We start from the raw sequence: 20,918 nt of genomic DNA on the forward strand, positions 1-20,918 counted from the left end.
TATATGCTTATTGACATTTTTTTTTTTTTACCAGACATGTGGCTGAATAAATTTTGGCCTAAATGTATAACTAAAACTAAGATTTTTTTTTTTTTTTTTTTTTTTATATAACAAAGTAGAAAATATATATATTTTTTTCAAAATTTTCGGTCTTTTTCCGTTAATATCGCAAAAAATAAAAATCGCAGAGGCAATCAAATACCATCCAAAGAAAGTTCTATTTGTGGGAAAAAAAGGACGCAAATTTTGTTTGGCTACAGCGTTGCATAACTGCGCAATTACCAGTTAAAGCAGCACAGTGCCAAATTGTAAGAAGTGCTCTGGTCATTGAGCAGCCAAATCCTCTGGGGCTGAAGTGGTTAATGCATAGAATTTTTTATACCTAAATTCAAATTTCTGCCTTTACAACTCTAAGTCTGGGCTCTGACTAGGGCATGCAAGGACATTCATCATTTTCTCCTTCAACCACTGTGTGGTCATTTTTGCTGTGTGCTTAGGGTCATTGTCATGTTGGAAGGTAAACCTTCTTCCCACTAACTTTCTGGCATAGGGCAGCAGATTTTCCTCAAGAATGTGACAGTATTTTGCCCCATTCATTTTTCCTTCTATTACCACCTCCGTGCTTTACTGTAGGAATGGTGTTATTTGGATGGTGAGCTGTATTGGATTTCCTTGTTTTGTGTTGAGGCAAAATAACTCAATTTAAGTCTCATCTGACCATAAACCCTTTTTCCATGTGGCTTCAGAATCTTCAAGGTGCATTTTGGGAAAGCTCAGTCAAGACTGCATTTGGCTTTTGAGGGGGGGCTTTTTTCTTGCAACCCTCCCATAGAAGCCACATTTGTTGAGAATTTGTGATATTCTTGTCACATGTACACAATAACTCCTCGGTCATAAATTCCTGCAACTGCTTCAAAGCTGCTGCAGGCCTCTTGGTAGCCTCTCTGACCCGTTTCCTCCTGGCTCTCTCATCCAGTTTGGAGCAACGTCCTGATCAAGGGAGGGTCTGTGTTGTACCAAATACCTTCCACTTCTTTTTAATAGAATTCACGGTGTCTCTAGACATTGATAAAGCCTTTGAAATGTTTTAATTATCCATTCTATGACTTGTGCCTGTCCACAACTTTATCATGGAGATCCCAGTGACAGTGCTTTGCCACCCAGAGTTGTTTGCTTCAGTTTCACTACCAGGGACTGCAATGCTTCAGGAAAGCTCTTTTCATGCTAAGCTAATCAAATTGACCACAGCTGATCACAGTTAAAAGTCAAATGGCCTTGTGTGCCATTGAGATGGCAATTAGCTACACATGATTGCGTTTACAAGTAATTTTTAGGAAGGGGAGGCGATCCTATTTCTAACTTAGTGATCATGAATTTTTATTTTTTTCTGACATGGTGTTATACCTTTTACTTGGAGGTTATAAATTGCACTGAGTAAATATTGCTGGATTAAAAAAAAAAAAAAAAAAAAAAAAAAAAAAAAGTGTGTCTGACAGGCTAAAAAAGCAACATGTGACAGGTAAAGCAACAAGTCAGCATGTAGGTATCCTTGGATACTCCTAGCAAGAGTCATAAGCATTAAGACACTGTTCTAAAATTCCAAAAACCTTTAAAAAGGGCATAAAGATATGTATTTCTCAGAGGAAAGACACAAACACCATTGTAGGTTAAGTTGTTTCCAAAGACTGAATCCAATTATTCAACAAGATTATGGGAGCTACAGCATGGTATTCCCCATAATCTATGCTCTGGCATTTTACAAATGATGAAAATCCTCATCTGAATGGGATCTTCAAGAAGAGTTAGGCTCGTTCACACTTAAACATACACCCCTGCGAGGGCCATGTTTGCACACGCAGTATGCAAGTATTTTGTGCATCTGCATGAGGGCAGTTCCATTACCATCTATTGGGAGCAGCGGCTACATGGACACAGCCGCCTGACATCTGTTTGGGTGCATTTTTCCAAATGCAGTGTGAGTTCAAGGACATGCATTACATTTTGCAATAGACAAGTAAACCAGAGTGTAGGGTTGTCTATTATTTCCAATGCTTTTATGTAAACCAGATTTTTATTTTCCAAACTTGGTGTCATGGCCAGTAAGTGGTTCAAAAGAGCTCCATGTCTGCTACCACTGTGTGTAAGTAAAGGCTTGTATAAACAAACAGGCAACTGCAGCAGGGTTGCCAACCATTAGTAAAATTTACTGACAGTTTGTAAAAATCTGACTTTTACAACTGTCTGTAAACATCAAGGGCTGTTAATTTGTCATGCTGCGTTTACTTTTATAAGTGTAAACCAGGCAAATTACTTGTGTGTGTATTTTTAGTGTTTCCATATTGTGTTTAAACTTTTTAACAACTTTAGCCCTGGAAGGTTTTACTCCTTTCATGACGAGGCCATTTTTTTGTGATATGGCACTGCTTTAACTGACAATTGCGTGGTCGTGAGACACTATACCCAAATAAAATTGATGTCCTTATTTTCTCACAATTAGAGCTTTCTTTTGGTGGTATTAATCACCTCTGCAGTTATTTTTTGCGCTATAAACCAAAAAATAAAATAAAACTACAAATTTTGAAAAAAAAAAAAAAAAAAAAAAAGCAAAAAATAAATAAATACATTCTTACTTTCTGCCACAAAACCTATCCAAAAAAAATTATTAATAATAATTATAACACTAATTCACAGGTGTCAAACACAAGGCCCGCGGGCCGAATCCGTCCCTCCAGGCCATTTCATGTGGCCCTCACACCTCTCCTGCAGCTGCAGGAGAGCTCCAGCCCTTCTCTGGTCCCTAACATCAGACCCCTACTTTCAAGCAATACATCCAGCTTCTTGCCAGCAGCAGCATAAGGAAAGGGGGTGCACTGTGATGTTAGGGAGAGTAGGAGGACTCAACTTCTGATGGTGGGGTGGCTCTTGACATCTAATGTAAGGGGAGGGGGATGCGCTGGACATCTAATCTTACAGATACACCCCTGCACTAAGTGAAACTTTTTGGGGACCAGTGACACCAATAGTGTGATCAGTGCTAAGAAAAAAAAAAAAAAAAAAAAAAGAAGAGCACTGTCACTGTACAAATGACACTCGCAGGGAAGGTGTTAAAATCAGGGGCGATCAAAGGGTTAAATGTGTTCCCTATGAGTGCTTTCTAACTGTGGGGGACGTGCTTGGCCTAGAGGAAAACAAATCTGTGTTTCTGCTTAGGAGAAACAAGATCTCCATTTTCCCCTCTGACAGAATGACAGTCTGCCTTGTTTACATAGGCAGATCGCTGTTATGTTATGCCTCTCATCGGAACGATTAGCGGGTCCCTTGCTGGGGCGCGCACCCCAGACCCTGTGCGCGAAATCACGTACCTGTACGTGATTTGGTGCAGGTGGGCCGCCTTACCACAGTATATCTGTGTGGGGCAGTCCAGAAGTGGCTAAATATCGATTGTCTTCGTTTTTTTAATAGGAGTTCTGCATTGGAGATGATTTTCACAAATATAAAACCTTGAAAGATGAGGGTGTATCCTCTTAAGGAAATAAATGGGTTTATTGTACTGCCAAAAGATAACTCCACCTTTTCCCATTCCGCTCTCTTTGCTACTATTGCTCTGGGTTTTCTCCTCTACCTCTATTATTCTCCTACAAACCATATGAGAACCGTTGGCTTGATCTCATTAACACCGTTATTAAATTCTTCTATTGGTTGAACTGAATGGATTTTTTTCAACCAGAAACTATTGTGCTCCACATTGTCAGATGTTCTACCCTTGTACTTTCACCCATGATCCTGGGTGACTACATTCATTATTTCTGTTACATCAGTTCCATTTTATACTTCCGAAAAGTTATACATACACACTGTCAATGTGGTCACTTATTACATACACACTATATACCAGACATTAAAACCATATTACCTGGCCGCTGTGCAGCTGACTGAGCAGAAACATATAGTTTTGTGGGTCTTTCCGCATATCCAGATATTGTAGCTCATGAACAATTTCATTTACCTCCTCATCAATATAAAAGAACTTTGCAAGTAGGCGTGGATCTGATTTCTGTGGGGAATGGAAGAAAATTCACATTTAAAAATAAACTTGCCTTTTAAAATCACAGCTGACATCAAACCCAGTCTCAACATGTAAGCGTACTGTAATAGTCCTGTACAAATAGGCCGTAATAAAATATGCTTGTCTCTTTGCATATCTGTTACTGTATTTGTAACATGACTGCAATGCAGTAACACAATGCAGTCATCTTTTCACACACCTACCACTCTGCACAGCCAGGTAAAACACTTATTTCTAATTCAGTTAAGGCATCTCCCTATGTACTCCCTCTGCTGTCATCTTGCTCATTGACCAGTATTATACCAGTGGCGGCCCGTGCATTGTGGGCGCCGCCCCCCCATCCATGCGCCCAGCCCCTTTCAGGACGCTGGACGCATGGACTCCTATTGCGGGGGTGGGAGGGAGTTTTTTTTTTTAAGCACCCGATTAGAGCCAGGGTGGGCTTGGGAAGCAGAGAGCGCGCCCCGATCCCACCCAATTGTGGGACGATAGCGAATAAATTTTCGCTATTTTCACACTAACCTTCCTCCCCACCAATCAGAAGGCAGGTTGTCAGACCCATTTCACGATTGGCCAAAGTGCCAGGCCACCCTATTGGATGCCTGGCGCTTAGGAAGAGGAGCCACACGCTGGACTGGAGGAAGGATGCCGCTGATGCACTTGGAGAGGAGCCTTGTGGTAAGTGCCTGACCATGGGGGTCTGTCAGAGCCAAGAGCCATGCATGGGTTGGGGGTGCTGTCAGAGGCCAGTGCTGCGAGCCCCGCGATGGGGTACCATTAGAGCCGCGAGCTAGAGACAGGAGGGGGGGGGGGGGGTGCTGATCTGTAAACCCTGATCTTTGAGGCTAAGCTTTATATACCCTGACCTGTGAGGCTAAGCTTTATATACCCTGACCTGTATACCCCGATTTGTGAGGCTGAGCTATATACCCTGGATTTGTGAGGCTGATCTGTATACCCCTAGCACTATGGGTGGAAGTGGAATAGAGGGGACAGAGTGGGTCGATTATATAGGGGGTGGGAGGGGTCAAAAAGGGTGGGCGGGGTCTGGCGCCCCCTCCCCCAACCTAAAACTTCGAGCCACCACTGATCATCTTTGTCTAATTAGCAGGCTGAACAGAATTACAGATCTTTTTGCAGGTAAAACAGCAAATAATATGAATTTATCCATACACATAAGTGTCATTACTAAGTACTAGTTCTTAGTTACTGTTGTAGTCCCCCCCCCCCAAAAACAAAAAATAGATATAGATCTAATTTTCATTCATTCATCCATCCATCCAACAAGGCTAAATACATGCCGTGCTACATTTCATAGATGTTTCATGTCCATGTCAGAAAGTGCAACCAGCATCTTGTCAAATAAAATCAATAAAAGTTGGGATAAGTTACACAAGGAGTACATGATTTTCAATTGAGGTCTCTTTATTGCAAATTTGTACCGAGATTAGAGGAGCAGCAAAGTAATTACTGCGCTGCACTACAAAGCAGGAAAGTCCTTCACGCTTATTAGACAATATGGCTGCCCAATGTACATATGGAATTTTTTTTAAACAATAATATAACAAACCCCCCCCCCCATTTTGGAGAGCGTAAGGGAGAGTTAACATGCCCGTCAGTTTTTTTTGCCATCTGTGTCCCATAGGAGCTATAGCATAGCCACAGAAATAGTGTCTAATTGAGATCTCAGAAATCATAAGATAAAAATTATTATTAAATACTGGGTAAAAATTAACCAATAATACAAAAACAAATATCTGAAAATATCTCCACTGTGCACCATCTGATGACAACGTTGTTAGTGAACAAACAAGTACAAAACAGATATGAGAGCGTCTGCACAACACATGCATAGTGTAAACAATAGAAAGCACTGTGGAATCAAGTGCGATGTGGTAGCAAGCACCATGGGGCCGGGCAATCCAGTTGGAAAAGAGGTAAATGACTGCACTTGACAAAATCCAATGGATAAAACAAAAAAACAAAAACAAACAACCAAAAAAAAGGGTCAAGGTATGCAGTCTAAGATACTAGGGACAAAACGGCAGAAAAAGAATAGGAAACTGGATAGAGGCTGGTAAAGTTCCACCACAGACACTGGTCAGAATGGATCTGGAAAACAGGAAATAAGCAGGCATATCAATCAAAGTCAATCCAATTCCAGCAAGGGAGCACAATTGGCAATGAGTGTACCTAAAATATGGTCTACCTTATCCGGGTGTGAGGATAGATGCTCTGCAAAGAGATGTAACCGTAGTCTGTCATGTTTTGTTTTTCGTTGTCCGTTAGGGTGGAAGTGTTAGTCCGTAACCGTGCAGCTAGGCGAGAGATCGCTTTGTCATCCTGTCATTACCTGTTGAACTCATCGTGGCATACACCGCATCAGGCTTGGAGTCCCGTCCCCCAGGATGGATGGGGAGTGCCTCCGTGACCACATGCAGTTTGAATAAGCGTGTGTATAGCTGCCGGATACAGTACCCTCAGATGCCATGTCCCACTCTCATGCAAGAGGTCGTCCGTGCAGTGAATCCCAGACAGCGATGCAAAGATGCATGGAGCGTCAGACATTCAAGGGAGGGTGTGACAAGGTGTTTCAAAGGGGAAACTCCCGCTTCTTCAGGACTAGCGCCCCCTAGCTGAGACGGGTATAAAATACCATTACTAACTCAGGTTCTTTCCTCCCATTGGACAGTCAATTAACGTTGTTTAAACAAAACTATGACTTGCAACATTAACCCAAAAAGGTGGTGTTGGAGGGCAACTCGGTCTAATGTCATATTTCTGGAGTTTGTCGGTCAATGTTACTGCGTTTATTGGTAACAGCGTTTTGGTATTATCCAGAGTTTGAATTGGATCTGTCACATAACTGTTTCCTATTCCCAAAGCTCAGCCATGCTGATACTTGCAGTTCATTGGCTTTAAAGGGTAAAGGTCAGATGTTCTTCCTGGTTGATACCAGGTCTAGAATGTAACAAGTTGCACATCAAAGCTTTGTAGCATATCTGAAAGAAGAGATCAGGTCTCCAGGGCTGAACAACCCTTGGCTCCAGACCGTCTGTTATAACACTACGCAAGCAAGCTTGAAAGGGACTATAGCTGACAAGATGATTGATGGATGTCCTGCTACAGAAGATCAAAAAATCAAAGGCATTGAAGATTGACCAGGATAGACATGGACAATGCTGCCCCTAAAGGCCAATACATCAGGACAAAGAGTAATATAATATATTGAGGACTGTTCCTTAAGTACTGTGATTCGTCAAAAGTCTAGACAGGATGGCAGTGGGGTTGGGTCTGGATGGTGTATGATCTTAGTATAAAAAGGACTGAACGAGTCAAAGAGCTTCCCTGCTCTACCCTTTTCGCTCTTGTTTCAAGCCTGGTGGCTCTCTGAGCCGCATGGCTCCCTCTCTACCATTTTGAGCCCAGCCGAGGAGACCGCGCGATAAGAATCTTCAATGTTCTTGTATTAAATGTTCTGTTATATGCTTTGTAATATCTTTTAGTATTTTCATGTTAGCCTTTTTCCCATTTTCTTGGGAAATAGATAAGACCGTTTTTTTAAGCAGTGTACTTGGTTTCATAGCCAACCTTGTATTATTGTGATATGAAGAGTAACATGTAATCAGAGTTTTAATGGACAAGATAATACATATATGGAATAAGGAGAAGGTGGGACTTTATATGAGATGCACGGCAACATGCAACTCCATCCCTAATTATATAGAATAGGACGAGGTTAAAAATAAAACTCATTTGTTTTACAATCACTGCTTGCTAGCCTTGAATTCATGCCTCATGTCAAGTCCCATAATCGTCCTATTCTATACATATATGGAATAATAGAAGGAATCCATGACCACCCTTGGATAATATTTAGTTTAGAACTTATTACATTTGCACCATTTCAGGGGGTTAAAGACAAAGGCTATTGTCTGTTAAAGGCTCATTAAAAATTAAAACACATACTGCAGAGCATTGAACAAAACAAAAAGACAACATGTAAATCTAAGCATACACAGAACGGATAAAAGTACTCTCCAAATAATCCAGAAATACTCTGTCCGCTCATTTCCTTTACAGGGTCCTCCCCCCGGTGCCAATATTGGTACTTGGAGATTTCAACAATGTAATTGATCTGAAGCGGGACAGATGCCCAGCTCCAAGGCCAATGACCTCTGAACATCTTTCCCCTATTGCAGGGAATTAGGGCTCTACGACATGTGGAGGAGGTTACATCCTGAAGAACGTGCTTATACGCGCTATTCTAAAAACACACAATTCATTGTCCAGAATTGATTTAGCTATGTGTTCGGCAGATCTTATACCATGCATAGTAGATGCTAGTATAGAACCTCAAGGAATTTCAGATCACTCCCCTCCGATAGTCACCTTAACATCAGGGCATCAGGTGTCCAAAATGTTTAATGTGCCATGGCGGCTGAACTCCTTTTCGCTTAAACTATTTCCTAAAGAGGATGCTATTGCTGCCCGCATTATGGATTTCTGGTCTTTTAAATTTGTGCTCTGCTCCCATACGGGTTGTATGGAATGCTCTCAAGGTCCATCTTCAGGGACTGTTGATCCAAAAAATTAGTGTCATCAAAACTGCTTCCCGTAGAGAGCTTGAACTTGCAAAGCCGATACCTTTGCAGCGGAAGACCTGTATATCAAAGATCCCTCTCCTGATTCCCAACAGGAATGGCTTTCATCTCAAAAAGGGCTGAATGAACTGTTGGAATCCAGGGCGAGGAATAAACTCTTCTTTCAGAAGAGACTTAGTTGGGCAGAGGGAGAGACGAATGGTAGACTGTTGGCTTAGATAGTCTCAATCCAACTCCACACGTTTCGGCCTTAATGAATGGAGAGGGGGAGGTTATTAACCAGACTAGTACCATTGTATCCACCTTTGAGTCCTATTATAAAGGATCTATACACTTCTAGGGCAGACTATACGTTAGCCAAGTTATTTGGCTACCATTAATCTCCCAGGGACTGACGGTCTCCCTATAGGTTTATAATATAAAATATATAATATATAATATATATATATGCCCTTCTTAATACACTAAATGAAGCCTTCCATATAGGTCAGCTTACAGACAGTATGGGTCACTCCGTTAGAATAGTTTTACCAAAAAAAGAAAAAATCTGTTACATCCTGAATCCTATAGACTTATTTCCCTACAGTCTACAGATGTTAAAATTCTTGCCAAAGTACTCACTACCAGATTAAATACGGTTATTAAACATATTATTCACTCAGATCAGGTAGGATTTATGCCCAATATATCAACAGCAGTTAATATTAGACGTGTATACTTAAATATGCAGGTTCCAGCCCTGCACCATCCAAGTCGTGCCTTTCTGGCACTGGATGCAATAAAGGCCTTTCAATAGTGTTGAATGGCCTTACCTATGGACCATTCTGGAAAAATTCGAGCTTGGTTCTAATTTTTGCCTAAGGGTATGGTTGCTATATGCAGCTCCTATGGCATCAATTAGGGTTAACGGCCTCCAATCTTCTACTTTCAGACTTTTCCTGGGGACTAGGCAGGGGTGCCCATTGTCCCCCCTGCTCTTTACCCTAGATATAGAGCCCTTGGCTTGTCTTATGCGGGCCTCATCTGATGTTACTGGTCTGATTAGGGGAGATATGGAGGAAAAGGTATCATTATATGCAGATAATCTTTTTCTGACCAGTATCAGTTCATCTTTACCAGCAGTAATGAAATAGGTTTTCCAGGTTAGGCATAAATTGGGAGAAGTCCATGTTGATGCCCTTAGATCTTCCCCAGAACCTACCACTAACCTCACTTTCTCAGCTCAGGGTTGTGTCTTCTATAAAACACTTGGGGATAGTTATTTCGGATTCCCCCAAGTAGTATATTGTAGATACCATACTTCCACTACTCACTAGATTCCAAGACCAAAGCAAAATCTGGAATAAACTCCCTCTCTCTTTAATAGGCCGTATTAATCTAATAAAGATGATATGGATGCCTCAGCTTTTGTATCTTTTATATAATGCTCCAATCTGGATACCTTTACAGATTTTTACTAAGATGAATAATATATTTAGTTTAATATGGTGGAATAAAACCCCTCGTAATAAAAATTGGAGACTCTTCAACATCCCAAAAATACGGGTGGACTGGCAGTTCCTAACCCAAGGATGTATTTCTTTGCATCACAATTACAGCACTTTGCTGGATGGGAGCTTGAACAGTTACCCTTTCCTACTCGACAATTATTTTCCTATGCATTTAAGGGTCGGTCACCACACCATATTTTGGACGGAGTAAAAGGGGGCGTTTCATATGCGGATATGCCCACCTGTAAACTAATGTGTAAAATATGGGATAGAAAAAAAAAAAAAAAAAAAAAAATTATGGCCATTCTATACCCCACTAGATATACCCCGATATGGGATAATTATAGACTCCCCCCAAATTTCAGAGGTGGGGGGGGGGGGATCCAGGAAACACAACATTAGCTCAACTGTACGAGAACAGTTTTTCCTAAGTCCTTTGAAGAGTTAAGCGGAGAATTATCTTTACAATCCAATTGGTTTTATCAATTCATCCAATTGAGACATGCTTTGCATGCCCAGTTTTCATTTGCTGAGATACTCGTTCCCCTACCCCTGTTTTTGACAAGATTGTACAAGGTTAAAAAGGTCTTAACTCTGTTACATATAGGGGGTTGTTAGGTTTCTGTTGAACTTTCCCATACGCTCCAGGGCCAGGTGGGAACAGGATCTTGGTCCCATCTCAGAAGAGGTCTGGGAGGATGTTCTCCAGTCTCTGCCTCGAGCATCCCTTTCTTCATCACACAGACTGACCCAGATGTTTATCCTTCATAGGGTTTATCGAACTACTAAAACTTTTGTATACCATTAGCCTGAGATCTGAGCCAGCCTGTGCTAGGTGTGGTAACACATACATTGATACATCTTCTCTGGCGGTGTCCCAAACTCCAGAGATACTGGGCAGAGGTGATTGGTACCTTAAATGGGCTACTGGATAGCAATATCTCGGCGGATCCACTTATGTGCCTATTGGGCTACTGTGATATCTCTACTTATACATTTTCCACAGGCAACACTATTAGGCGCGCACTCTTTGTTGCCCGCAGATTGCCCTTAACCGGACCTCTCCCCATCCGCCGACTGTATCTGACTGGATTTCAGATCTTAATAGGATTATGATATTTGAAAAACACACATTTTTTTAAGGAACGCCATGAATAAGTTTGATACTATCTGGTCAAAGTGGCTTGAGTCTGTCTCTGGCACCAGTATAGATCAATCTGTACTATGGATACTGCAATATTAGATATTGGGCTGTAGACGACCATCGCAAGATGGGTACCCATGGGAAAATATAGGTTTTTCTTCTCTTTTCCAGCGAAAGCTGTATTCTGTGGCCACCTTCAGTGTTTCTAAGTATTAAAGGTTTTTTCCTTTATTTTTTATTCCTATACTACAAAAAAAAATTTATATAGGGCGGGCTTTTTTTTTTATGTAATTTGTTTTTGTTTATACGATTCTGCTTGGATAATTTGATTGTAATGTTTTTTGTATATAAAAAGATTTTTTTTTTTTTTTTTTTAAATCAAAGACGGAGGTTAGGACGGCATATACAATTTCCAGGAAAACGTAAACTTGTAAGCAAAAGTGTGGTCGATGTGGTCAACTGACCAAAAAAAAAAAAAAGACAAAGACATTGCGCAGGATTATGACGCGGATTTTTGAGTGCCATCAGATTCCATGACTTAGATTTGATTTGTCGATTCCCAGGAGAAATCAGCCAGTCTTGGATGTCAAAAGGTGGGACAACACCATATCAGATAATGATTTCATTATTTTAACATACTTGTTTCCATAATTTTGTCCAACCCCTGTATGTATAGTATCCTGGAGATTATCCAAGAAGGGATTATACTGAACACTGCTCACCACAAGAGGTCTTAACCTATACTGAGATATGAACAGGTATGTGAAAAACAATGGATGGTTACAGCTTTGATGTAATACTAGGTATTATACATATACTAAACATGAGATTTGCATCAGATTACATTGCATTGTGTCCATATTATCCTATGATCTTGGGTTGCAACCAAAAGAAAAAGGTTTATTTCCAACTATGAAAGAGGATACTCAGTGGTTGTGGAAACTTAGGTGACCACTACATTGGATAGTTATTCTCTTCAATAGCACTGTGCTCACTATCATCCCCCTATATGTTTTTTTGACTGGCATATGGTAATGCACTGTGCATAACTTTTTAGGCCATCACATAGGCGATTACCAGCATACACCAGATTCCAGCGGCAAGAATTGGCAGATTCTTATGACTAGGATGATTGGATTACTAGTAAAAGTAATGCCAGGCTGACAGCAGCCATCACGGTTGTATGTATCCACACACCAAGTGGTTACCTGCATGCAGGATGGAGATTGGAGCATGGATGCAGTCAGATTCACATACATACAGTAGGTCATCTGCTTACCCAGTGTATGCAGGTAGTCACTCTGTGTGAAGGAGGCACCATTTTTTCCAACAACATATTATTTCAGAGGGGACCTGCTCTTTACTAGACATGTGCAGAACTTAAAAATTTGTTTAATTCGTTTTCAGAATTAGTTTATTTGTATTCGAAAAGTTTTCAAATTTCCAAAAAGAACAGAATAGAAAATAAAAGGAATAGAAAAAAAAATAACTTATTTTTTCTATTCTATTTCATTCTCTTTGGAAATTGTGAAAACCACATTTGAATTTTGGCCGAATTTTGTGTCGTTATTTCGGATTTGTTTAAATTCGGTACCATTTTAATTCGATAATTCGGATACATCCGAATAACAAAGATTTGTCAGAATTTTTTTTTCTGAACAAAACTAACATGTCTATTCTTTACCTTTGCTGTTCTGCCTTAAACACTACTGGTGGAATTTTTTACCTTCTGGGTGATCCTAACAGAGGAATGTAATGTTAGCTTTTAATATCAGGTTTTTCCTTGGCATACATACATTAGATGGTAACAAGATATTTTGTGGAATTAAAGCCTGTATATCTTTGTAGACAGACATACAGCTCGCATAATTTCTGAAGAAGTGGACAGAAGCTTTTGAAATGCAAAGAATTCAAACTCATCAACAGCCATATATCCACAATAATGATGGCACATGAGTATCTGTAATATGTCATATTTGTTAGTATTACAGTAAAACACGGTTATTCCAAAAGATGGGAGCAGACGTCAACTGTTTTTTTTCCAAGCAAAAGGGATAGAAACACATTCCACACATCACTAAATAGTAGACGGTTCAAAGTTTTATAAGGTCCTTGAGGTTGTATGAATTCAACATGAGCACCATGTGTTGCACGACAAACATCAAAACCGTAAACCAACTGTTCGCTAGTTATTGAATTCACAGCTTCAACATTTAATGTCTCAAATCTTGAAGAGTAGAAGGCATAGATGGGACAAACACCCCTACAGATAAAAATCCAGGGGGTAAGGTCCGATGACCTGGGTGGCCACAGATGAACAAGATCTTGTTGTCCGTCTCTTTCAATCCATAGTCCTAGAATGGCGTCATTCGGATAACACCGAACCTCCAAGTGGAAGTGAGGTGGGGCACCATCTTGCATGTCCAGATATGAAAATCCTGTCAAATTGCATTGGCAAAAAAAAAAAAAGTCCATAAACTTTGTGTAGAACCCTGGTAGTAGGCAGGGTTGCTAAACAAATTTAGTTTGCTAGGTGGTAACTAGCCTAGCTAATTGTTAGGGGGGGATTGATTGACTTCTCTCTAACCCTGAATTTGATGCACCTCTCTTCTGTCATTAGGTGGCATTAGAATGACAAGGGCATAGTGAATTCAGACTAGGAGTGGATGGGTTGTCTTAGCCAATTAGCAGGGGTTTCTTTGGCCCCTTGACCTGCTGGGAGAGCCCATTTAGTTGGGAGGAGTCATGTGATCGGGGTTCTGTGCCACCTGGATGGCTGTCTGGGTGGACGTGTGTTACAAGGCTCCAGGTTGCTAGGCCAGAGGCCTATCTCAGGAGCACCTGGCTTCTAAACTGTCTGAGGCCTATCCAGGTTTGAGAGAAGCAGCGTAGGGTTGCGGCTTCAGACCGGAAGCCCAACCAAGTTGCAGAGGTTCTGCCGGACGGGGAACCAAATTGTTGTCAGCGGTGAGGGAAAAAACAGTTGCCATAATGGGATGACCACTCCTGTCACCAGGGGCAAATGAGGATTAGGCCGGCGGTAAAGGGGAAGCAGTCGCCACCAAGGGACAACCACTCCTGTTATCAGAGGCCAGAGGGAAGTCTGAAGTACCAGAGCAGCCTTTTCACCAGCCGGGGACAGTGAAGAAGTGGGAAAACTTTAGCAAAGTGTCAAGCCAGGGGGTGAAGATTGAGGAGTATGCAGCGGGTTATCTGTGGAAGAGCTCAGGGGATCCAGTAACGACTAAGATCTTGAAGTCTAGAGAACTGGGAGCTCAGTGAGTGAAGATTTACAGTGGGGTACTGTGAAATGTGAGAGAAGATCTGTAATGGGTTACTGCGAGTTTTGTGCATGGACTGTTGAAAGTTGAGTTGCCATAGGAGACAGCAGTTCTACAAATACAGTTGCTGCATCCAGCTTAAAAGGCCCTCCACCTATATAGCTGTCTGCCTATTCTGTTTGCCTCGGAGTCTGCCAATTGCTATTGCATCTGCATAAGGGTATCTTGGCCCTAACCCTCTCTCCACCAGTTCTGTTTAAGAGACAAAGCTTTCTTGCATTCAAAATTTGACTGGCGCCCATGTTTCCAACTTGCATTACACCCAAGAAAACCCTCTCAAGGTGTCTGAGCCACAGTATCTCCTCCCCAGTCAGGTACGGGTGCCGGCTCAGTATGCAAACAACATGTGAAGAAAGTAGTAATCCGGATGGCCGCACTCCAATGAAAATATGTTTATTAATGACAGTCCATACAGCAAAGGAATAAAAATGAAGGATGTCAGCTCTCCCCGACTCTGGAGGTGACCATTAGGCCTTTAGGGGGTGGTTTTTAACATCATGCAATACCGCTATGTGGCATTGGATGAAACTTCTAGGTGGACTTTGAACCTCTCTATATTCGGTTATGTTTTGAATGTGCTGCTATACCTTACAGTTTGTTTAAAATCTGTGCTGTAATCTGCGCCATCCTTTCGAATAAACCTGTATAAGCTCTTGAGTTTAAGTCTATGTGGGGAGTTGTAGAGGTGTTGGAAGCTACTACACCTTTTATAGTTTGTTTTCTGGTGAGTATATGCATCTTCCTGTCACAGGGTAGATAGAATAGGGTTTAAGAGGGGGGGGAGCAGATTTAAGCTTAGTTAAGGTTAAGTATAAGTCCACACTATTCCTAAGCTGCAAAAGCAAACTGTGTTTTGCAGGCTGTACCACAACTGCTCTGCGTGTTTAATGCAGCAGTGGTGCAGCATTTACAGTGTTAAAACAGGTTGTAAGGAGGCCTCTACTTATCTTTTCACCTCCCCACTGCTTGTCAAATACCACAGATTGCTTTTCAGAAGGGTGGCAAGCACCACATATGTAAACCTATCCTAAAAGGGATAGGAAAATAGGAGCCTGCATTTTTAGAAGGTAAAGGTTATGGGGTCTAAAGTCTATCTAGCTAGACCAACAGAAAAAAAAAAAAAAAAAAAAAAAAAAAAAAAAAAAAAAAAAAAAAAAACCCTCATTGAAAGCATGGTCCAATTTGCTCCACTGGGGATAAATAAAATCATGCCTGATCCCTAAAGTAAAAAAGGTATATACTAAGGATCAATCTCTGGTTTAATTATGTATAAATTTCAATACCTATTCTTGTGGAAGTCTCTCATTTTCACAGCTCTTACTGTGAAGAACCCATTCCGTATGTGGAAGCAAAACCTTTCTCCAGTTGCAAAAAAAAAAAAAAAAATCCACCCTTGTAATGACCTTAAAGTGGTAAACACTGTTTGGATACTTGTATCTACAGGTACTCTTATGAAAAAGCTTACCTGTAGGTACAAGGAATAAATCCTAAACGTGTACCATCACTGTTTCTGCAGCTGGTGTCATCACTGGCGCGAATGTGCTCTGAAGGGACAGCATACTCATGCCACCCCTTCAGAGCTCTGTAACCATGGCTGTGACACCATCGCGGCTCGGCCATTCAATCAACTGGAGCCCATAAAACCAGAAAGAAGACTGGGTGAAGATGTAAGCCCGGTTAGTGGTGACAGCGTGCCACTGGACGGCTCTGTTTTAAAGGAAAGTATGCAAAGCATACTAGGACATTATGCCATTACCTTGCAGGGGGAACAAAATATATTTTAAAATTAAAAGACTTTGCACCAGATTCACCAGTAGGACCACTTATGTTTTTATACATATCATATCCCCCCTTAATCTCCTCTTCTTCAGGGAGAATAAAATTTAGTTATGCCCCTTTCAGACAGGCTCTTCCATCAGGTCCGCCTGCCAGTTTTTCAGGTGGACCTGATCGGACCCTGCATTGTCTTCTATGGAGTAGTGGAGGTCAGCGGACACGTCTGCCGCCATGCGCCGCCATCTAATCCACCAAAAACAGATGGCTGGTAGTCCTGTTTGCCATCCATCAGGCGGATTGGATGGCATCAGATGGAAATGGACAGGCGGTCCGTTTCCATCCAATTTCCCCATAGAGATGAGTGGGATAGTGTCCGTGTCCGCTCTACATAGTGGAGTGGACACAGACCTGTCATCCGCCTGCTCAGCAGGGACCAGTGGAGAGATCCCCCACTGAGCAAGCGGATTCTGCTTATCGGAGGTGCCCATGTGAAAGGAGCCATAAGCTAAAAATCTTTACTCATAGCTGAGCTCCTCCCCCATGCCTCTTGTCAGTTTGGTTGCCCTTCCTTGCATACTTGTCTGACAGTATCTCAGTAGGTATTAAAGTATGGATCAGGCCCACTAAAAATAGTAGCCACTGATTTTTTTTTTCCCTTTTTCTTCTATCAAAATTTCTATAATAAAAAGACACGTTTACTTCTAAGATGCCTGAAGATATCAATACTTTGAATTAAAACTACCACCCCTATCAAGCAGATTGCAAACATCTAACAGATCTGCGACTGAGGTTTGCACAGTAGAGATGAGTTATGAAGAAGTAAACTGCATTGGTCAACACTGTCACCACTCCCATCCATATTTAATGATGGTGTCACTATTTACATTGTGCATGCATAGTTTGCACAGTACTATCTCCAATTAGCTGATAGTTTAGTCTAGAGTTCAAATAAGAGGAGACATTTTTATTGAAGGAAAGGGATAATAACCCAAGATAACAAAGTTAATTGAGGTACCAGTAGTGAACCTGCATACCTGCAGATTACTAAATCAATGAACATAGAAAGAAAAAAAAAAAAATTACGTTGATGTTTTTATTGTTTCAAACCCAGATAGAGGCCATATTTTCTTATCCTGATTTGCCTTTGAAAGAAAATCAATACAATACAGTGTTCTATGTAAGCATAAGAACACTTTTAAGAAAACATAAATCAAACCAAACCGGTCTGATGAGGAACAGAATAGCTGGAAAGTGGAAGAAAAGGTCTTTTTTTTTTAAAGATAATGCTTAAGGCCTGGGCGTTCATAGCTTGTGTGTGTCAGGTGATCCTGGGAACAACAACATGTATGTACAAGTCTCAGCAAAAAAAATGTGCGTGTGGTGGTGAGGAAACGAAGCTGGAGGGGGTTTTGCTTTGTACAACACATAGGCTAGCATAGACAAAGGTAGAGCACAAACCAGTATTCAAAATGCAACAACTTCTGACAAAATATACATTCCCATTTTACATGCATACTGCATTATGTTTAATTTCCAACAGCAGGGTTTTAGAGTGGAAGAAAAAACAGGCCACTGAAATAAGAGAAAACAGAGAATTGTGACAAATCACACCAACAGCCTCTACTTCATGCAGCTAAAAGGTCATAATTCTTCTATGGAGTTGGGAAGGCCTTCAGGTCAGCAAGTGAGTTTCAGGAAGTATGGCCGAATTTGTAGAGATGTTTTCTGAAAACACACCTTCAGGGACCTCCAACAAGTCATGTTTTGTAGACATCTTTATAGAATCACAGGTGAAATTATTAACAGGCCGCATTTAACCCAGCTGTGCAAGTGCCACATGTCAATTATGGCACCTGTACCCTACATGGAGAGTTGGGCTCCACCATTTGGTAAAGCAGTATTAAACCCAAAAGCAAAAATTATATTACATAACCAACTCTTCGATGTGATGGCAGCATTGGTTTTCTTTTATAGGCTCTTTTTCATCTATTTTCACCTGGTTCATCCAGCCAGTGAGCCTAGGTTCACACTGTGAAATGCTCCACATTCCTGTGTAAATTACATGCGATTCTGTGCATTACAATTTGAGCCCATTCATTTTGGTTGGCTCAAATTGCACCGCATTCAAATCAAAAAGCATTTTTTTATTTGCACTGGAACCAGGTCACATGGGTGTTTATACCCATGTGATCCAGTTCAGACAAATGCACGGCGTTTGAGACCTGCTTTTGCAGCAGATCGCAGAACAAAGTGCGATTGATATGTGTTGCTGGAAACACACAGGAATTGCTGCATTTCCAGCACCTCATCAGTGTGAACTGGAGACAAGTCTGCTGTTTTTTAAAAGAATGCAAGATGGGACAAACCATTTAACATTAGTAAGGCTGCTTACAATGATCAGCTTTCATTTATGTAAAACCTTTATCCCAAAAAGGAAAAAAACTGCTTGCTGTTCATGCTTAAAAAGTATTAGTTGGAGTTCGGCTTTGATTTATTATTGTATTGAAATCTGCTAGTACATCTAACACTACCCTCGCCCCAGACCAACAATGCTGCTGTCCAAAGACGTCCCCTTCAGAGTGGGAGGCACTAATACAGGAGGTGTGTTACCGGCAAGATCACCAAATTAAATCTGACGATTGGTAAGCTGCAATATAGTTGGTCACAAAACTATACAAAAGAAGCTTAAAACATTAATACTACAGGAGGATATAGTGAGCTAATTGTTTTTAGCCATAATGTGCAGAATATCTATATCCATCTCTTCATAGAAGCTGTTACTAAAGCATCTATGAATGAAACATTATCTATGAATGGAGAAAATAAAAAAAATTGAAAGGTCTACCCCACCTCCATTCACAGATTCTGCTTCTGTCATAGATGCTGTAGCATGGCATCTTTGACTGGAGTAGCTGAACGGAAAGGTGGGCATAGTCAAACTCTGGAGGAGTGTGTCACAGCCCTATTAACCCCTGCCGGCCCAGAAGAGGACAGTGGTAGGGGTGGGGTGAGGGGCATGGGAGGAAGAAGATTTCAGTGAAAGGACGACAACAGCACAAGGGACACATCTCACTGAAGATGAGCAATATCGATTTTTGTTTTTAGGTAAAAAAAATAAAATAAAATAGGCTATTATGCATGTTTCACCTTTGTGATTTTATATGGTGGGATTTTAAATATCCTGCTTGCTGGATTTATCTGGAAATTCCAGAAAGAATTTTGCATAGCAATATGTGCTGTGCAGGCCTAGACAGACAAAATCTTACATATATCTAGGATGCAGCAGCAAAATGGCATTAGCAACAATGTTCTGATCCAAACAATGCAGTTTTCAACCCAAACCAGCCATTAATGCACATCTAACCCCATAGCAGTCAAATATATTATTAATATATATTGGTTATGGGATACGCCCACTGCCTGTTGTCAATCACAAGTTTGATGGGGTGAGAGAGTCTCTAAATCCCCATCAGGCTCCTCCCACCCAGCCACAAAACTTCCAAAAAGAGGGAGGGGGGAGTAGAGCTTATCTGCACTGAGGATGGAGTATTCATATGGACACACCAACCTAAGTGTGCCTTCGCACAACAATCACAGCCAGTGACCCAATCAGGAAATGGAGGGGGCGGGGCTGAGCTGTGGCTCTATGTGTAAATGGATGCACTGGGCCATGGGTTGTGAACATGCCTGCGTGGGTGCCCCCACAGCAAGCTGCTTGCAGTGGGGGCACCAGGCAGGAAGGAGCCAGGAGCACCAGTGTTCCATCAGAATCGGCAAACTGTCAGACTAGGCAACGGATGTGACCTCACTTCCGTCAGCTGAATACTTACTGTGCATGCGCAGGTTTGGTTAACTGACAGAACACCTGCAGTTATAAGACGCCAGCGGACATCTTACTACACCCAGCTACATCTTGAATTTCACAGTCATTTTACCAAAAATGTGAGTGTACATAAATATAGTATATTTAGATCTGTGATGCCGTTTTCATTTTCCAAGTGTAAAGGTTTAGCGCTGACCAGTGCAGGGTGTACCAAGATGGCCTCCGCCCCCTTCCTACTGCTGGCGTCTAGCTTCTTTCAAAATGTAAAATTAAAAACAGCATCACAGATATCAATATAACATTTATATACGCTCAGTTTATGACTAAAATTACTGTGAAATTCAAGACGTAGCTGGGTGTAGTAAGATGTCTGCTGCCGCCTTTTTACTGCAGCTGCTCTGTCAAATGATTAGTAAATCTGCTATGCATGCGCAGTAAATATTCAGCTGATGGACTGTCACTTCCATTACCTAATCTGACAGGTCGCCGATTCTGACAGAACACCGATGTGGGACCTAAGAGGAGGATCCGGGCTGCTCTGTGCAAAACCACCGCACAAAAGCAGGCAAGTATGACAGGTAGGTTTGTTTGTTTTTTTTTTTTTTTTTTTTTTTAAATCAAAGCTTTATTGCTAATTGCCCAGCCAGTCTCCTCCCCTAAGGCAGCCCCAGAAG

At 41.3% G+C, this 20,918-nt stretch overlaps 1 protein-coding gene across 1 annotated transcript in view; it reads right to left on the minus strand.

Moving 5' to 3' along the window:
• Positions 1-20,918, minus strand: part of LOC141132263 (lateral signaling target protein 2 homolog) — an 80,058-nt gene that overhangs the window by 37,869 nt on the left and 21,271 nt on the right. Inside the window, exon 2 of the mRNA XM_073620494.1 lies at positions 3,914-4,054. Coding sequence (XP_073476595.1) covers positions 3,914-4,054 — 141 coding nt within the window. The remainder of the gene's footprint in view (positions 1-3,913; positions 4,055-20,918) is intronic.

Source organism: Aquarana catesbeiana, linkage group LG03 (genome assembly GCF_042186555.1).
Source record: "Aquarana catesbeiana isolate 2022-GZ linkage group LG03, ASM4218655v1, whole genome shotgun sequence".
Taxonomy (NCBI): Eukaryota; Metazoa; Chordata; class Amphibia; order Anura; family Ranidae; genus Aquarana; species Aquarana catesbeiana.